Source organism: Hemitrygon akajei, chromosome 12 (genome assembly GCF_048418815.1).
Source record: "Hemitrygon akajei chromosome 12, sHemAka1.3, whole genome shotgun sequence".
NCBI lineage: Eukaryota > Metazoa > Chordata > Chondrichthyes > Myliobatiformes > Dasyatidae > Hemitrygon > Hemitrygon akajei.
In genome coordinates, this window is record NC_133135.1 from 33,013,472 (window position 1) to 33,033,541 (window position 20,070).

Below are 20,070 nucleotides of genomic sequence, written 5' to 3' on the forward strand. Positions count from 1 at the left end.
ATGGGTTTTAGACAATGTCCTATCGCCCAACATTAAATAAGAAAGATCTTCTAAAGCAGTGCAGTTCACTTGTCTACCTACACCCCACAAGCCCCTCCTGTTCAAATGGTCATTACCCTCTCTAACATGCTTGTTCCCATTCAAGCACACTGCAACCACATCTCACCTCTCCAATCTGGCTCCTACTCCCAATGCCTTACTTAGGCCAATTTCCAATCACTCTGGGGGAGAATAGGCACGTCAGGCTTTGACTCATGAGGCTTCAATGAGAAGAGGCCGAGGCCAAAGAGACAAGTTAGAAGATTTGGTCTTGGTTGCCCATTGTACAGTGCAGGCAGGATGGCAGATATGGCTATGGAACCTGATAGTCTCCCTGATGACTGCACCTGCAGAAATGCAGCCAACTCGAGCTCCTGAAAACTGTCACTGGAGCTGGTTGAACTAATGATCATCTGGGAGGCAAAACAATTGATAGACAAGACCTTGGAGCAGTTGGTTAAACCCAGGGTGCAGAATTCAGGGAGTAGATGGGTGAATACTGAGAGGGGTAAAGGAAGAAAGAAGTTGGTGCAGAGCTCCCTGTGACCATTCCCCTCAGCAACAGGGGTGACCTATCTGGGCAAGGTGGAAGCAGCAGCCAGACCAACTGTGGTCAGCTGAGCCTCAGAAGGGTAGGGTGAAGTCAGATGGAGCAACAGTCATAGGGAACTCCATAGTTAGGGGAACAGATAGGAGATTCTGCAGTAGCAAAAGAGAAGCCAAGATAGTGTGTTGTCTCCCGGATGTTAGCGTCCAGAAGGTCTCTGAGCAGTTGCAGAATATTCTTGAACGGGAGGGTAAGCAGCCAGAGGTCGTGATACATGTTAGTACCAATGATGTGGACAGGAGAAGGGTAGAAGTCTTGCACAGCAAGCTTAGGAAGTTAGAAAGGAGGCTGAAGAGCAGGACCTCCAAGCCGGTAATCGCCGGATTACTCCCAGTGCCACAAGCTAGTGAAGATCAATACAGGAAGATAGCACAGCCGAATGAGTGGCTGAGAAGATGGTGCAGAGGGCAGGATTTCAGGTTCTTGGATCATTGGAACCTTTCCTGGGGAAGGGGGGTGGGGGGTGGGGTGACCTGTACAAGTGGGATGGGTTGCACCTGAACTGGAGGGGAACCAATATCTTGCAAGGGAGGTTTGCAAATGCTTTTGAGGAGGGTTTAGACTAGATTTGCAGGCGGGTGGGAACCAAAGTGAAGAGGCAAAGGATGGAGCGGTTGGTGCACAAATAGTGACAACGTAGGGACTTTATGAGGAGGGATAGGCAGATGATGGAGCAAAGAAGCACTCAGCTTCTATTTTAATGCAAGGAGTATCATAAGCGAGGTTGGTGAACTTAGAGCACGGACCAATATATGGAACTATGACGTTGTGGCCATTACAGAGACTTGGATGGCTCAGGGGCAGGAATGGCTGCTGAGTATGCCAGGCTTTAGATATTTAAAAAAGGACAGGGAGGGACGTAAAGAGGTGGGGGAGTGGCATTGCTAATCAGGGATAGTATCACAGCTGCAGTAAAGGAAGACGTCATGGAGGGACTGTCTACTGAGTCAGTGTGGGTGGAAGTCAGAGACAGGAAGGGGGCAATAACTCCACTGGGTATTTTTTTAATAGGCCGCTCAATATTAACAGGCATTGAGGAGCAGAGAGCGAGGCAGATTCTGGATTGGTGTAATAATAGGGTTGTTGTGATGAGTGATTAAAACTTTCCTAATATTGACTGGCATCTCCTTAGAGCAAGGGTTTAGATGGGGTGGAGTTTGTTAGGTGCATTCAGGAAGGTTTCCTGCCACAATATGTAGATAAGCCAACTAGAGGAGAGGCTGCACTTGATCTGGTATTGGGAAATGAACCTGGTCAGGTGTCAGCTCTCTCAGTAGGAGAGCATTTTGGAGGTAGTGATCACAACTGTATCTCCTTCACCATAGCACTGGAGAGGGGTAGGACCAGACAGTTTGGGGAAACATTTAATTGGGATGGGGACAGTGTGATGCTATTAGGCAGGGAACCTGGGAACACAAATTGGGAGCAGATGTTCTCAGGGAAATGCATGGCAGGAACATGGCAAACGTCCGGGGAATGTTTGCATGGCATTCTGCATGAGTGTTGTGGAAGAAAAATAGTAAGACATTGTGACAAATGTTAAGGGGTTAATGACCTTCTCATATGTGAATTCAAAGTCTCTAATCACTTGTCTGCAACTAATGTACACCGTGTCACTGAAATGCGCTTTGTAGACGGAATGGGGAAATAACAATGTCTGTGCTTCCTTGTTCTAAGAATCATTACATGTCTGCACTTGGGAAAGCCTGATATACTGTCCTGAGAACTAACACTTAAGAAAATGTACAACCGCTCAAGGACATGTACTGCAACTTCGCTATTCTAACAAGCTGTAGTTGAAGTTCCCTTCTTTTACAGATACAACTGCTTCTTGTCACGTATGCCTGGGGTACAAATAAGAGTGTAATCCATTGTTGAGCAGAGTCTCAGAACTCCACTTACGTATCTGGGCTCTCCATGATATCATGTAATAAAACCCTTTAATCTGAAACAATCCTCTGAGTTGGCCCGATCTATTCTGTCTGCTGCTCCCGAGACTCCCCCCCCCCCCCCCACAATAGTTTGGTGACGAGGATGGGATCCTCAATCTAGTCTCCTAGCTGAAAGGGGGAGGCTAGAGAGGAGGATCCAAAAAAAAAAACCTGAGCAGAAAAGGGGAAGCAAGACAGAAAGGTGCCTTCCAGGCTGGGGAGGATAATCGGTCTCCAAGCTGAAAGGGGGACGGCAGGGGGTACCTGTGGGAGTACCAGGGTAGCTACCGATTTATTCCGCGACCAAACTCAGAGACTTGTGGAAAGACAGAGGAAACACACCAGTGAGCGCTCATTGTGTACACAGTGCGACTGCATGTAAAGGTGTTTCAAACGATGCAAGGAGGTGGCTAATAGAACACCAACCTCCAAAGGGAAAGGAGATTAAGCAGCCTGAAACGGAGAAGGCTGGGGTTGAAACAAAACCTGCCACTGGACTTTATCCACAGCTCTCTGTACCGGCCAGTGCCCCAATGGCACCCAATAATGAAAAAGACGATTTAATAATGATGACGACTGCCTTGGGACGACCCGCACCCACTCCTTACAACCCCCCACCATGCCAGAAGTTCAGGCATCCGACTCCCCCAGGGGAGCAGACATCACTGTAACGAGAGAAGGATCTCAGGAAAGAAGAACTAAAGTTGAGGGAAGTGTTAGCAGTACTAGAGAGGATTCAAAAAAAATAAATACACCCAAAAATAGGCAGAAAAAAAACAGGAAAAGAGAAAAACAGAATGGAGGATAAGCTTTTAACCAACACCTTCATTATATCTAGAACAGCCCCGCTTCCCCGCTGGGTCTGCAGACCATTTGTAAATTAGGGGCAACACTGCACTGTACAGCTGAAGGTATATACATGGAGCTTCCTCAAATTAGAGTCCTTCAAATGCTAAGATCAATGAATGAGCAAGAAAAGGACAGTTCAGAACCCATACTATACTGTTGGCAGCTGGATAGCAACCTCTATGCTTGGCAAGTCCAGACAGTGTATGACACATTGATAGGACAAGCCAACCTCTACATGCAAAATCTGCAATACTTGATTAATAGCAGCCGAGAAAAGCTGCAGCTCCATTACACGGTCTATTACGCTTTACAAACTGACCCGCCTTATGATCAGCCTGTACACCCTTACTTAAATGGTAAAGCTGAAGGCAACACTGTATGCGTATTTTGGTCCCGTGGGATTAGGGCTCCTGGTGGACTTAGTGGAAGATCAGGAGAAAAGATCCTGACCTCAATGCCTCATTTGACAGTGGCCATAAAGCCACCAGCGAAGCCTAAAGATATCAGGACGATGATAAAACGATTGGCGAAAGAAACCAAGGCTGTCTATACTATAACTCTGCCAGTACTGGGACAAGAAGCCCGAATAGAATTCTTTAACGAAAAGGAGGGGAGAAATATGTTAAAGTTTGAGAGCTGGGAAGCATCCTTTGAAAAGCAACAACCACCAGCAGAAGACCCTCTACTTCCCCCTAGAGCAGGTACAGGGAACCTATGGGCCCAACATAAAAATCACCTGGGAAAGGCCCAAGCAGCTCCGGAGCACAAGGATATCCTCTGCATGAGGATAGCCAGTAGTTATTTGCCTTTACTTCTAAGAATGAGCAATATACGTGGACACGTCTGCCCGTGGGATATACTGAAAGCCCCAGAGTTTGTGCTGAAGTAGTTAAAAATGATTTGGCTGAATGCCAGCTGTCTGAATATTCCACACTGATTCAGTATGCAGACAACATCCTGATAGCTTCTTCTACAGGACCATGATGTCTGAGATTCTTTAACACTCCTTGAACTATTGGCGAGAAGAGGGCACAGGGTGCCTGTGGAGAAAATGCAGTTTTGCCAAGAGACTGTCCAGTACCTTGGATTCCAGCTCAGCAAAGGTTGGCTAAGTTTGGGAAAGGATCGAATAAAAGCAATAAAGAAGATCCCATTCCCCAAAACAAAAATGACATTCTTTCTTTCCTGGGTATGGTAGGGCACTGTCGACAGTGGATTCCCAAATACCGGGAGAGGGGTGCAGTAATGCGTTCTACTACATTGAAAACGGAGCCCCTCATCGTGGAATGGACACCCGAAAGGGAGAAAGCCTTCCATGACCTAAAGGTAATGGTAGAAAAATCTATTCCTATCATATTGGATCACCCGTGTACTGTGATAGTACCCCATGCCGTAATGCTACTGCTGAATTCAGCTGCTACTTAGTATTTTACCACGGCTAGAAGGACAGGTTATGAGGCGATTCTTCTCTCTCAATCCAACTGTACGTACAAAAGATCTCCAGTATTAATCCAGCACTTTTGTTCCGTTACCATCTGCACAGCAGGATGGGGATGACCATGACTCTCTGCTCACAGTGGAAGCCACTACAACTCCCCAACCAGACTGGAGAAGCACACCTATTGATAACCCTGATTTAATTCTTTTCACAGATGGCTCTTTGCACCGCCCAAGAGATGATCTGTTACTGGCAGAGTATGCTATAGTAGCTCTCCACGAGGTAGCAGAAGCTTACGCCTTGACAATAGGAACATCAGCGCAGGCTGCAGAACTCTACACCGTTACCTGAGCTTGCTTGCATTTTGGCCTAAGGAAAAGCTGCCAATGTTTATTCCGACTCACGTTATGCATTTGGGATAGCACATGACTTTGGGCAATAGTGGAAAAATAGAGGATTTATCACCTCCTTGGGGAAAGCGAGTAAACATGCCTCCTTTGTACAGAACCTTTTAGAAGCTATACGGTTGCCACAGACTTTAGTAATAATTAAGTGCGAGGCACACACCTCAGCCAAGAATGAGGTCTCGGGGGGGCGGGAAGGAAAAAAAATTGGTTTACACACATGGTAGCAGAACAAGTAGCCCTTCAACGACAAACTGTGCCACAGACCCCTCGGGTTGGATCGGGAGGCAAGGAGCTCCCTGTGTGTATTGACGTCCAGCAGTTGCAGGAACCCAAAATCTTGCCTCACAGCAAGAGAAATGTGCCTGGAACAAACCTGCATGTCACCAGATTACCAGGCCATGGCATCACCCAGGCAGCCGAGTATTGTGCCCACATAGTTTATTTTTGTCCCCGGCTCGCCTGGCACATGGCCAGGCTCACATGGGCAAAGGAAGGATGCAGCGTGCCATCACTCAGCAATAGTACGCCTCTGCAAATTTACTTTGTACATATGCCAGCAAGCCCAGGCACCTTTCACTGAAGGTAATGTGCATCTGTTTAAGCCGGCAGATAGAAAATATGAGAGATCAATGAATAAAGATTCTTTCTGTCCCAGATGGAAAGGCCCCTACCTAGTGCTGCTGACGACCCGTACAGCCATTAAGGTGAAGGAGAAACCTGACTGGATATATGCCAGCAGGTGCAAGTTGCACCACGACGAGGACAAAATAAAATACTGAACACGTGACATCTTCCCCAAAAGAGAGGAACGGCGCTGAGAACCAAGAACCAAGTGTTATTGAGACTGGGAAAGAATTTATTCTAACCTGCACCTCATGTTATATACATAGTGACTGAGTATTAACAAAATATATACTCAACAGAGGACTAACATGAAGGAAGTAGTGGTAATAATCATATTGGTGGTGGGATTGATTGATTACCTAACAGCATCAGAGGGCAAATACAAAGAAACAGGAAAGTGGAGAAGTATTAGCCTGGGAAGGAGGGGTCTGTGTGTTAGTAGGGAAAGAATGTTGCACCTACATACCTGATGCCTCAGAACGTATGACCCAGTTGCAAGATGGAACGCATAGACTGAACTCTCAAGCCCCTCCAGAAGGCTGGGATTTCTTTAGGTGGGTTAAGTCAGTGTTAGGAGAGGGAATATTTTCTGGCTACAGCCCCCCCCCCTTTTACGGCCTCATTGCCCTGGTCTGCTTAGCAGTGGGAGTTCATTGTGTCATACGACTATGCATTTGCTGGGTCTGCGCCCGTACAAAGTCAAAGTCAGGGGAGATGGTAGCATTACTCTATGCGCAATCACACATCACGGGAGACGAGAACAAAAAGAGGATTGCTACGTAGAAGCAGAATGTTGTACTTATACTCCCAATGCCACAGAAAACATAACTGACTTAGGCCAGCACGTTATGGAGAAGGTTAAGGAGATTAGCAAGGTAGGAGAACAGCTCGAAAACTTTAACAGTGGAGGATCTTGGTGGGAAGGAATATGGCGATGGTTTTCTGGCTGGGAAAGCTGGATAACGCATGGTATAATTGTAGTGGTGATGATATGTGTTCTAGGGTGCTGTGTATGTGGAGCACTGAGGTTGCACTGTTATCAGTTGATAAAGAGGACTTTGTCCAGCCCCGAGGGTGTCCCAATGATATCCCAGATGGTAAAAGATAAAGCTAGCAAGGAGCACTGGTGGTACCCGGGGAAGGAAAGACCCTTCCCCTATGGATATGAGCCCCCCTCATGAGGAAGAGGAGGAAATATCACAGTAAGAAATGTTAATCTCAAAGATTAACAAGGAGGGAACTGTGGAAGAAAAATAGTAAGACGTTGTGATGAACATTAAGGGGTTAATGACTTTCTAGTATGTGAATTCAAAGTCTAATCACTTGTCTGCAACTAATGTACACCGTGTCACTGAATTGCGCTTTGTAGACGGGATGGGAAAATAACGATGTCTAAGAATCATTACACGTCTGCGCTTGGGAAAGCCTGATATACTGTCCTGAGAACTAACACTTAAGGAAATGTACAACCGCTCAAGGACATGTACTGCAACTTCGCTATTCTAACGAGCTGTAGTTGAAGTTCCCTTCTTTTTCAGATACAACTGCTTCTTGTCACGTATGCCTGGGGTACAAATAAGAGTGTAATCCATTGTTGAGCAGAGTCTCAGAACTCTACTTTAGGTATCTGGGCTTTCCATGATATCATATAATAAAACCCTTTAGTCTGAAACAATTCTCTGAGTCGGCCCGATCTATTCTGTTTGCTGCTCCTGAGATTCCCCCTCCCCCCCATATGTTCAATCGAGGCACAGAAAGGATGGTAGGGTAAAAGAACCATGGTGAAGAAAGAATGCAGAAAATCTAGTTAAGAAGAAAAGCTTATGAAAGGTTCAAGAAACTGGGTACTGTTAGAGCTCTAGAAAATTACAAGGGTGTCAGGAAAGAGCTCAAGAATGAAATAAGGAAAGCTAGAAGGGGCCATGAGAAGGCCTTAATGAGCAGGATTAAGGAAAACCACAAAGCATTCTACAAGTATGTGAAGAGCAAGAGGATAAGCCATGTGAGAATAGGACCAGGAGGAATAGTGGAAACGTGCATGGAGACGGAGGAGGTAGCAGAGGTACTTAATGAATACTTTGCTTCAGTATTCACCAGAGAAAAGGACCTTGGCAATTGTGGGGATGACTTACAGTAGACTGAAACACTTGAGTGTATAGACATTAAGAAAAAGGACATGCTGGTGCTTTTGAAAGGTATTAAGTTAGACAAGTCACTGGGACTAGACGAGATATAACCCAGGTTACTGTAGGAAGCGGGGGAGGAGATTGCTGAGCCTCTAGTGATGATCTTTGCATCATCAATAGGGATGGGAAAAGTACCAGAGGTTTGGAAGGTTGCAACTTTGTTCCCTTGTTCAAGGAAGGGAGTGGGGATAACCCAGGAAACTGTAGACCAGTGAGTCTTACTTCAGTAGTGGGCAAGTTGTTGGAGAAGATCCTGACAGGCAGGATTTATGAGCATTTGGAGAGACATAATCTGATTAGGGATAACCAGCAGGGCTTTGTCAAGGGCAGGTCATGCCTTACAAATCTGATTGAATCCTTTGAGGATGTAACAAAAGACGTTGATGAGAATAGAGCAGTGGATGTAGTGTATATGGATTTCAGTAATGCATTTGATAAGGTTTCCCATGCGAGGTTCATTCAGAAAGTAATGAGGAATAGGATCCAAGGAGACCTTGCCTGTGGAAGGCAAAGGGTGGTCGTAGATGGTTCGTATTCAGCGTGGAGGACAGTGACCAGTACTGTTCCACAGGGATCTGTTCTAGGACCCCTCTTCGTTGTGGTTTTTATAAATGACCTGGATGAGGAAGTAGAAGGATGGGTTAGTAAGTTTGCTGATGACACAAAAGATGGGGTTGTTGTGGATAGTCTGGAGGGTTGTCAGAGGTTACAGCGCAACATCAATAGGATGCCGAACTGGGCTGAGAAGAGGCAGATGGAGTTCAACCCAGATAAGTGTGAAGTGGTTCATTTCAATAAGTCAAAATTTAAAGACAGTATATAATATTAATGGCAAGACTTTTGGCAGTTTGGAGGATCAGAGAAATCTTGGGGGTCCAAGCTCACAGGACACTTAAAGCTGCTGTGCAGGTTGACAGTGTTGTTAAGAAGGCATATGGTGTGTTAGCCTTCATCAACCATGGGACTGAGTTCAAGAGTCATGAGGTAATGTTACAGCTATACAGGACCCTGGTCAGACCCCACTTGGAGTACTGTGTTCAGTTCTGGTCACCTCACTACAGGAAGGATGTGAATACTATTGAGAGAGTGCAGAGGAGATTTACAAGGATGTTGCCTGGATTGGAGAGCATGCCTTATGAGAATAGGTTGAGTGAACCTGGCCTTTTCTCCGTGGAGTGACAGAGGATGAGAGGTGACCTGATAGAGATGTACAAGATGACGATCGTGTGGATAGCCAGAGGCTTTTTTCTAGGGCTGAAATGGCTAACATGAGGGGGCACAGTTTTAAGGTGCTTGGAAGTTGGTACAAGGGGGAATGTTAGAGGTAAGTTTTTCCACACAAAGAGTGGTGGGTGCGTGGAATGCACGGCCAGCGATGGTGATAGAGGGTGATACAATAGCATCTTTTAAGAGACTCTTAGATAGGTACATGGAGCTTAGAAAAATAGAAGGCTATGAGGCAAGGTAAATCTAGGCAGTTTCTAAAGTGGGTTAGATGTGCTGTTTCTACTTCCTACTACCAATTATAGTCCCATCACAACTCTTCTTATCACTCATCTAAGTAACTCCCCCAAGAATCCACCATCCATCCACTGAACCTCTCATCCCTTTGCTCTCCAGCACACACACAGAACGTGCCTCCTGCTCCCGTCCACTCCCTATAAATCTTCATTTCCTCATCCACTTCGGGGGGGTGGGGGAGTGCTAGGGCATGGGGGTTGAGCACGCAACAAAGTACCGTGGGACTGTGATCTCATGTTTTAGGAAGGAACTTGCTAAAAACTCACCAGCTCTCTGTCCAGGTACTGCCACTTTGCATCCTTTAGTGCTGTAATAGATATTGAACAAAATGTTACTAAAGCAACATTCCTCCTCTTCCTTCATAATGGAACACAGTCAGAATGTTAACGAATTTCAATGCAAATCCACTTGCAAAAGCAAAGACAAATTTCTGCATCATCTTCTACTCTGAAATATTAAATGTAAACAATCATAAGCAGTGCATTCTTCTGCGGTGTTTCAGGTTAAGAATAACCCCACAGTAAAGAACACTTCGTCCAGTTGCATTGTAAGAGTGCAATTTTTCAAAAAGGAATCTGAAAGTGAACCTCCCATTCTTATACATTACCACATCAGATTTTTTATAACTGATAGGTCTAAACATTATATACTGTGTCTCTTTTAAAGCAATGAATATGTCACAAATAAAAACCGGCAGTAACATGGTAAAAAAACCTCCTTCCATCTGTAGCCATGTAGAACAGACACAAAACACAATGTATTGGGGCCCCAACACATTCTATACTCTATTGGCAAATGACATTTTATACTGCGCTGTGTACAAGCTGTACTTTCAAATTAAAAAGTACTGAGTAAATATAGACACTTCCTGCAGGGGGAGAAATGATACGTAGTGTCACAGACACTGGTCTAATACCTCTTGGTTACCCGCAGAGCAGAACTGATGCAGTGCCAGCTGTAAGATCAGGGCTCAATTCCTGCCACTGCCCTTAAGGAGTTTGTACTTTATCCCCGAGACTCTGTGGCTCTCTCCAGGTGTTCCGTTTCCCTCCGACATTCCAAAAATGGTTAGGGTTAGTGGCTTAAAAATATATTAAACCCTTTTCTGAGCTTATGCAATGACAAAGGAACAGAACAACACTATTAGATTCAAAGGGAGATAGTATGTAGCAAACTTATTTGCTGTTACTTTAGTTAGAGCAACAAAACAGTTATATCACCACTTGTAATAAGCCACCATCATTTGTTCCATTTTAATTAAGGTTGATGCATTATGGGAAGATTAATTACCTAATCCTTCTCTAAAATGCAAACTCTCCTCAACTATTTGCTTATTACACAGTGCGAATTTTGTTAACAAAGGATGGCATTTTCTGTTTACCCTTACCAAGAAAGCGATGAGTCAAGCACATAAAGCCCAAACCAGGAACGATAGCCAATTCCTTGTACTGAAGCACATTAGTGAACCAGATGTGGGGGTTTCCCTCACAATCCAGTAAAGTTGTAGTAATATCACTAAAAAAAAACTCGAAGCTCTCAGAATTATTAATTTCCACTATATTTTTAAATGATTAAAAGATTAGCTTTATTTTTCACATACACATCAAAACACAGTGGAATGCATCAGTTGCATAAAATCACTGTTTCACCAGGGCTTGCTCCAATATACACTGGTGCTAGAAAATTTGTGAATCCTGGATTTCTGCATAAATATGACCCAAAATGTGATCAGATCTTCATGCAAGTCCTAAACCTCAATAATGAGTACCCATTTAAATAAAAAGCACAAATAACATTATACTTGTTCATCTATTAATTGAGAAAAATAATCCAATATTACATGTATTTGTTGGAAAGGTATGTGAAGCTCTAGGGTAATGCCTTCTACAAAGGTTATTTGAAGTCAGGTGTTCCAATGAATGAAATGAGATTGGAGGATTAGAGGTGCCCTGCCCTATATATTTAAAAAAAGAGACACGCAAAGTCAGGTTACTGACAGAGACTGCTCTTCTCAAGAAAGATCTGCTTATGTGCACCATGCTCAAATCAAAGCAATTTTCAGAGGACACTAGGAGAAGAATTGTAGAGAAGCACGAAGATGGAAAAGGCTAGAAAAACACTTCTAAAGACTTGAGTCTTCATCAGTCTACAAAGCAAGAGAAATTGTCTACAAATGGAGGAAACTCAGTACTGTTGCTACTCTCCCTAGGAGTGGACATCCTGCAAAGATCACACCAAGAGCACAATGTGCAATGCCAAAGGAAGAGAAAAAGAACCCAAGGGTAACAGCAAAAAACCTGCAGAGATCTCTAGAGCTTGCTAAAGTCTCTGTCCATGTGTCCATTATAAGAAAAACACTGAACAAGACTAGTGTTCATGGAAGGACACCATGAAGAAAACCATTGCTCTCCAAAAAAAACATTGTTGCACATCTCAAGTTTGCAAAAGACCACCTGGATGTTCCACAGTGCTTCAGGAACAATGTTCTGTGGACAGATGAGACAGCTGAACTTTTTGGCAGAAATGCACACTGCTATGTTTGGAGGAAAAAGGACACTGAACATCGTCGACTCAGGCCTGAGAAGCCAGCGTTGGGCATTTTCATGCCTTACAAAGCGCGGAACGAAAAACTGTGGCGCGCCACTCCTCACACAGACATTTTGCAGTATTTTTCTCTATTTTATGAGATCAAGTTGTGAGCTCAACACTCAACCCGACACGGATGGAAAGCATACTTGGGAACGGCCCGACTGGATTCGATCCGGGAACCTCCATTCCGGAGTCCAGCGCTGATGTCACTGCACACCAACACCAAAACCTCATCCCAACTGTGAAGCATGGTGGAAGGAGCATCATGGTTTGGTGTGCTTTGCTGCCTCGGGGCCTGAACAGTGACTTAAAAATTACATCAAGACACTTTACAGGAGAATATCAGGGTAGCAGTCCATCACCTGAAGCTTAATAGAAGTTGGATAATGCAACAAGACAATGATCCAAAACACAAAAGTATATCAACAGCAGAATGGTTTAAAAAGAATAGAATTCATGTTTTGGAATGACTGAGTCAAAGTCCTGACCTTAATGCTACAGAAATGTTGTGGAAGGACCTGAAGCAAGCAGTTCATGCAAGGAAACCCACCAACATCCCAGGATTAAAGCAGTTTTGTAAGGAAGAATGGCCTAAAATTCCTCCAAGCAAGGTGCAGGAAACGTTTGGTTGAAGCTATTGCTAAACAAGGAGGTTACACCAGTTACTGAAAGCAAAGTTTCACATACTTTTTTTCCCCCCCCAAAAAAAAACATGCAATATTGGATCACTTTTCTCAATAAATAAATGAAGTATAATGTTTTTGTGTTATTATTTAATGGGGTTCTCTTTATCCAGTTTTAGGACATGTGAATACATGATCACATTTAGGTCATATTTATACAAAATCAGAGAAGATCCTACAGGCTTCACAAACTTTCCAGCACCACTGCAGCATGCCCACAATTCACTAATTTTTTGGGGGGTTCACAAAACACCATTACTACAAATACAATACTGGTATATGCAAAATAGTGACTGACACAATTACTAGACAAACTCAACTAAAATGTTCCCATCCCAATCAACGAGGGCACTAATCCCCCCGCAGATCCCAACAATCCCAGATTGCCTCCATTGTACCCGTGAATAGTATATGTTCCCTCTGAATGGTTACCTGGGAATGGACATACCCCCCTATATGTTGCCCGTGCTGAACCCTCTGCCACCCACTTCCAGGATTCACAGATGGCAGTTTTAGCCAGCCCCACGAGCAAGTTCACCAATACCTCCTCCTCTCTTCCTACTCACAAATCCAACAATCCCTGGGATTGGGCGGAGAGCAGTGGACCCGGAGACTGAGTCACAGCAATAACGTACAAACCCCTTGCTGAACTGAACCCTGATCTTACAGCTGGCACTGTAAAACATTGCACTAAATGCTACGCTGCTATGCCGCCATGCTTTATGTTCAAACAGCCTCATACTTTCCAAATTAGCAAATTTACAGGAAAGAGGAACAGCAAGGAACTGTACAGATTTGAAATAAGAATTATGATTCATCCATAAAAAATTGGCTTCTGAATTTTCTTAACAAAAATGTTGAATGAAGTTAACAGATAACACCATCCACGTCCATTAATTCAAACGATATGATTCAAATCTTGAGATTTCCAAGTAGAGAACACAGATTTAAGATGCAGGAGAAAGATTTTAAAAGGGCCCAAGGGGCAATTTCTTCATGCAGAAGATTATGCCAATATGGAATGAGATACCAGGGAAACTAGTTGAGGCAGGTACAATAACAACGTTTGTAATTTTTACTAATATTCTATATGTGCTTATACGTGCAAGGGCTGGGCCGCAAAGCTGCAGTGTCACCTGGTGGGTGTCATATTGAGTCGACAGATGATATCGGTGGGCTGGGAGGTCTGGACTATGTTCTGTAGGGGGTTGTTGACTTGCAGGTGTGAGGGCTGGGAACCAAGCTGTGGGGAGCGGAGGGCAGGGCACGTCAGCACTCTTTTACTCTGTGAATGTGTTCTTGTGTGTGACTGCTGGTAATGTGTTTTAGCACTCTGACCCCAAAGTAACGCTGTATTCATGTACAGTTGAACAACAATTAAACCTGAATTGAATTAAAATAGATTTGGATAAAAATGTTTGAGGTACATGGGCCAAATGGAACGAGCTTCGGCTGGCATCATGGCTAGCAGGATTGGTAAGAAACCACCATTCTAATACAAAGGAAATTTTAGTTTTCTCAAAAGTAAGGATAATTTGAAGCAACACACACAAAATGCTGGAGAAGCTCAGCAGGCCAGTCAGCATCTACGGAAATAAATAAACAGTCAATGATTTGGGGCCAGACCCTTCACCAGGACTGTAAAGATCATTTGATTCTATTTACCTTATTCGGTTGCCAGTTGCTTTGAAGCCACATATGCCACAGAATGAAGCTGGCACTCGGATGCTACCAGCAATATCACTCCCAATGCCAAGGATGGAGCCTCCCGCTGCAATCAGGGCAGCCTCTCCACCAGACGATCCTCCAGGTGTCCGCTTGTGGTCGTGGGGGTTGACAGTTTGCCCAAAAATGGAATTAGAGCACTCATAGCTTTTGCAAAGAACAAATCATTATCACAAGGTGTTCTGTATTTTCCTGAATGCAGACAGTGCTCTTTCTTAACAGTCCCACACAAAGATAACACAGTGATCCCTCCCAGGCTGTGCCAAAGTTATTCAATAAACAGGGCTTGGTGATTCATCCTCTCAGACTATTACCCCAAAAATGAGCCCAGTTGTGCACTATTTGCACGTAAAAGTCTTTTTATGTACATTAGTAACCATTCAGGTATTGACTAGCAAACATGGGGAAGCTCCAAGCCCCTCAATACATTTTAGCTCGACTGAGTTGTGCCTAGCAGCAGACTAACAACCAAGATCAACTGATGGGCAGCAGTTGACTGACAGCAACTGCATGGCAAAAGCATCACCTGCATTTCCCATTCTTGATAAAACAAGGAGAAAAATCTTCTGCAAATAGGCAAAGACCGTGAATTAAGGAGTCCTCACTGGGACATCAATGTTTTGCTACTCATTTTTCTGCACAACACTTTTGTCCACAAGTTGCACTGGCAAAGATGATGATATGGTAATGGCTTGGGGACCCAATGGCGTGGTAGTGGAGCGGGAGACAGTGACAAGATAAACAGCAGAGTGCAGCCTGACATTGCTACCCAAATTTCCCTCTCCTCCATGCTTCTATGTGCTGGCAGCATAGAGTATGTTCTATAAGAGATGACTCAGTCTTTCTGTCTGTGTGGTAATGACATAGCAGCTAGAAGCTCTGCAGGACACTGCCCTCAGGAATGTTCAGCAAGACCAAAGAACTGACTGTGGACTTCAGAACAGGCAAGACAAGGGATCACACGTCAGTCCTCCGAGGGATCAGAAGTGGAAAGAGTGAGCAGTTTCAAATTTCTGAGGGTCAATAGCTAACCTGGACCCAACACGTCTATAGCTACAAAGAAGGCACAACACCGGCTATACTTCATTAGGAGTTTGAGAGATTTGGTAAGTCTCCAAAAACACTCCATCACCATTTGGTATGGGGGTGGGGGGGGGGGGGGGGGAAAGGTGTGAAGGGCTACTGCACAGGATCGAAGAAAGCTGCCAAGAGTTGTAAACTTGGTCAGCTCCATCATGAGGCTCCATAGTACCCAGGGCATCTGCGAGGAAAGATGCCTCAAGAAGCTCGGATACATCACTAAGGAGTGTCATCACCTAGGTCATGCCTTGTTCTCATTCCTACCATCAGGAAAGAGGCAGAAGTGTGAAGGCACACACTCAACAATTCAGGAACAGCTTTTCCCCCTCTGTCATCTGAATGGATATTAAATCCATGAATGCTAGCTCACTACTTTTTTTAATTCTATTTTTGCACTACTTATTTAATTCAACTATTATATATATTTCATATTATGTGTATTATTATATTATATTTAATACTCAGGGATGATAAAGATGGCAGGGTTTGCCATCAAAATGTCAGGTATAATCGGTACCTGTACCCAGCGGTAAGTCCAAGAAGCGTTTATTCGTAGATGGTGAATAATAGGAAAAATAGGATAGGGGAATATTAGGATGAATAGAAAAGAGGCCATCCTACTGATGGAATATTAATCAAAGATGCCACTTAATTATAACAAGATCATGTCCCGTTTTGCTCCCATTGCCCAACAATAATAACTTTCACAAAAATGAAACAATGAATGGCAGAGAGCATTCACAAAAAATAGTAAGCACTGTGTTTCAAGTAAGACTTAATCCAGACAACAAAGTTGGTGGATTTTGTTACTGTTGGCCAGCTTTTCAGAGGTTTGTTGATAGTAATATGTGCCCATCAGAACCAAGTCACTAGTATAACTTATAGTTGTAATGAGATTTGGATTTAACAAAGCACCCATTGTTATATAAATACATTATTTTTGAAGTTTATGATAATATAGATTTTCTATTCATTTATGTCTGAGTTCATGTTCAAAAGTTTAGAACTTTTCTTTAAAATTCTGTTTTACTTCTTAGTTTGTTATCTAAATAATTTGCTGGATAAAATACTGCCAAATAGCAGGATTCTTTGTACTGCGCCCTTTGCTAAACAAATTTGTACAAAGACTGTTATTACCGGTAGATCTTTCTGCCGTTTTCCTGGAAGTGAACATCAAACATAGTTGCACAACCTCTAATACATAATGAATACATTATAATCATCTGAACAGAGAAAGTGTTTTGATCCCCCCAGTTCATTCAGAAGCAATTAACTTTTAAAATACCTTTCAGTTATTAGTCCAAATCTGCTTCTAGGTGCAGCTCAGCAAAACACATTACCTTAGCAAACACTGGACGACATTAGTTTTCACAAAAGGTATGGCCCCTTGTTTCTTTAGCACTTGGACTATGACACTGTCTTTAGTTGCAGGCCAGTTTAAGAATTTTCTAAGTCCACAAGTCGAATCATGGCCCTGTGTTTAAACAATAAAAGAAATTCTTCTTGACTAAAAACCTCTATTTCCTATACTTCTTAGACAATGGTGGATAACAGAAGATTGGAGGCTTGGCGGAGATGGGAAGGGATGGGAAACTGTGGAGGACAAACTCAATAAACAATAAAGGCAACAAAGATTACATATGGATGGACTCCAAATCCTGCAATCAAAACTAAGTTTCTGAAATGTTGGCCCGAAAAATCCTCAAGTACAAGTAAAAATAGAAAACACTGGAAACACTCAACAGGTCGGGCAGAATTTGTGTTGAAAGAAAGAGAGTCAAACTTTGCAGGTTGTTGCTTTCAACTGTAAACACTGGTTCTCTCTTCAAATGTTGCACCCAACAATCACCGCAAATCAGAGCAACAACTGTAATGTTTATATTCAATATCTGATGCATTTAAGTGTTGCAACATTGCATTCACAAAACTTATACAATAGGTTTTGCATGAGTCATACAGGCAATCTCTGGATTTCGGAAGGATGCGTTTCCTGTGAACTGTTCAGAAGTTGATTTCTCCCCAAATCAGATATGTCCGTATCATATCCATTTCTGTAACTTTGCCATATTTATTTCACTTCATCAAATATTCACCCCAAATAGCAGGATATTCCAGATCTCTTGCTATTTAGAGTGAATATTTCATGAAGTAAAAGAATTATGGAAGATTACAACAAAAATAGCAGGATATTCTAGATCTCTGGTTCCTTAAGGTCATTACAGCTCATGGTGGTAATGGGGACAAGCTCCCACTATGAATTAAATGCCCCCAATGGCCTCTGATGCCTCAAATAGCCTCTGACAACCAAGTCCAGCTCCTGGACTTCATGTGTAGCTCAGCTACTAAGACTGACAGAACTGATTCTGCTGACAGGAGAAGGGGGAAAAAAAATGGGTTGCTGGTGCCTCAAAACCAGTCGCTTCGAGCAGATGGGTCTCATCACCCACAGCTGGCAGCTCAACTAGAAGGAAAACTCTGACTACAAACTTCTGCTGCCTTGCAGAAGCCACCCCTGGGAAGCGTTCAGGAGTAAACCCCCCCAAAAAAATCCAGAGCTGGAGTCCCCAAGACAGTCCTATGTTGAGTTCATTGCTGACTGGTAACTCCTGCAATGCTGTTGGTACCAAACTGTATCGGTCTCTGCCGTTCCTTTGGGTTCATCAGATGCGTGGAGAGAGGGACTCTCCGTTATCATATTGCTTTGGCAGATAGAGTGGCTGATTGCTGGAGTGGCTGGTCTGTCTCGAAAAGAAAAGTTGAACAGCTGTAACTTGCGTCTGCTGAATTTCGGAAGAGTGAAACATAGTTCCAGAGCAGTTTTGACCTTGAGGAACTTTGGGGTTGTTTAAATTAGAAGAGAGAAGGATGAAGGGAAACTTAATTAAATTAGTTCAATATTATAAAAGAAGCTTAGATAGACTAAATAAGGAATAAGGCTGCATAGTTGGCTTCAGGCGCAATGTAGAGTGCTAAACATTGATAATTTTAATCTATTTTGGGAATGTGCCACATTTTTCAAACCCAATGAGTCTTCACCCAAAGAGATGCTCACAGATGCTGTGTGCAAACATTTTCACTGCACTCCGGCAAACCTTAGTGTATGACTATTTACAATCAATGGCACAAGTGACCTTTCCCCAATTCCTCCTCACAATCCACAGTTCTGTAAATGTTAACCCATCCTATTCAGACCACCGTCACAGAAAGGACCCCCAAATTGAACTGTCCTATAAAATGTGTTAACAGAAATAACCTTCTACTCTTAAAACCTAGCTCTCTCGTTGCAGCACTTCAGGGCCCTCTGTTTAAGCTACACTAACTCTTCAAAATGTGAGATCCCTTTGAAATATAGCTTTAACTTAAACAAGTTTTATTACTCTACAAACCTTGTTTTTAAATCAGAGATTTTGTTAAAGCCAAATGAATACAGCCAGTTATCTGAACTATGTCTCCCTGACAACGAAGGTACCATCTGTTTCTGTCACATGATGATGCCGAAAAACTAACTCATGCCTTTATATCAAATAAGCAAGATTACGGCAATGCACTTTTTACTGGCCATCCAAAGCAATCTATTGACAAACTTCAACTAATTCAGAACACCAGTGCTAGACTTGTAATTAAAACCAGGATGAAGAAACACGTCACTCCTATTCTAACCTCTCTGCACTGGCTTCCTGTACCTTTTAGAACTGATTTTAAAGTTTTATTTTAAAGCACTACATCATTTTTCTCTTTCTTGTTTTTAAAGCTTTCAATGGTTTTGTATCAGAGTACATCACAGAAACACATCCATTTTATAATCCTGCTCGATCTCTCAGATCATTTTCCTCATCGGTCTCTTACATTTAAAAACTCTCCCTCAAAAGATAACTGGCAGGTCAGCTTTATTTCCTCAAAAATGCTCCTAAACTGTGGAATTCAAAGGGGTGCAGACTCAGTTGACACTTTTAAATGCCAGCTCAAAACCTATTTATTTAACCTTGCTTTTAACTAACATTTTGTTTTTTTACTTTCATGTTTGCACTTTATCCCACTGTAAAACACTTTGAACAGCATTGTTTGTATGAAATGCGCTCTATAAATAAATTAAAGTCCAAAACCAGTGAACATACACTTCAAGTGTTTGGCTAGATCATATATGTCAAACTCAAGGCCCGCGGGCCAAATCCGGCCCGCGGTGGAATTATCTTTGGCCCGCGAGATAATATCTAATTACTATTAAAGCTGGCCCCAGTAATCGAAGCGCCTATGGCGTATGATATGGCTAATGCTGAGTTTATTCAGGTACCAGGTTTTCAGGGTTTTTAGTGTTTATTCGGCAGTCTTCTTCATAAGAAACGGAATTTGTAAAGTGAAACACTTTGTAGTTATAGCAGAGACTGAGACAC

The 20,070-nt window shown here is 43.1% G+C and overlaps 1 protein-coding gene across 2 annotated transcripts in view; it reads right to left on the minus strand.

Annotated features, from left to right (window-relative positions):
* LOC140736855 (fatty-acid amide hydrolase 1-like) overlaps nt 1-20,070 on the minus strand; it is a 52,891-nt gene that overhangs the window by 22,122 nt on the left and 10,699 nt on the right. For both annotated transcript variants that reach the window (XM_073062850.1, XM_073062851.1), the window contains exons 4-6: nt 17,020-17,153; nt 14,540-14,746; nt 9,869-9,909 (exon numbers count right to left, since the gene is read on the minus strand). In XM_073062850.1, the coding sequence (XP_072918951.1) occupies nt 9,869-9,909; nt 14,540-14,746; nt 17,020-17,153 (382 nt within the window). The remainder of the gene's footprint in view (nt 1-9,868; nt 9,910-14,539; nt 14,747-17,019; nt 17,154-20,070) is intronic.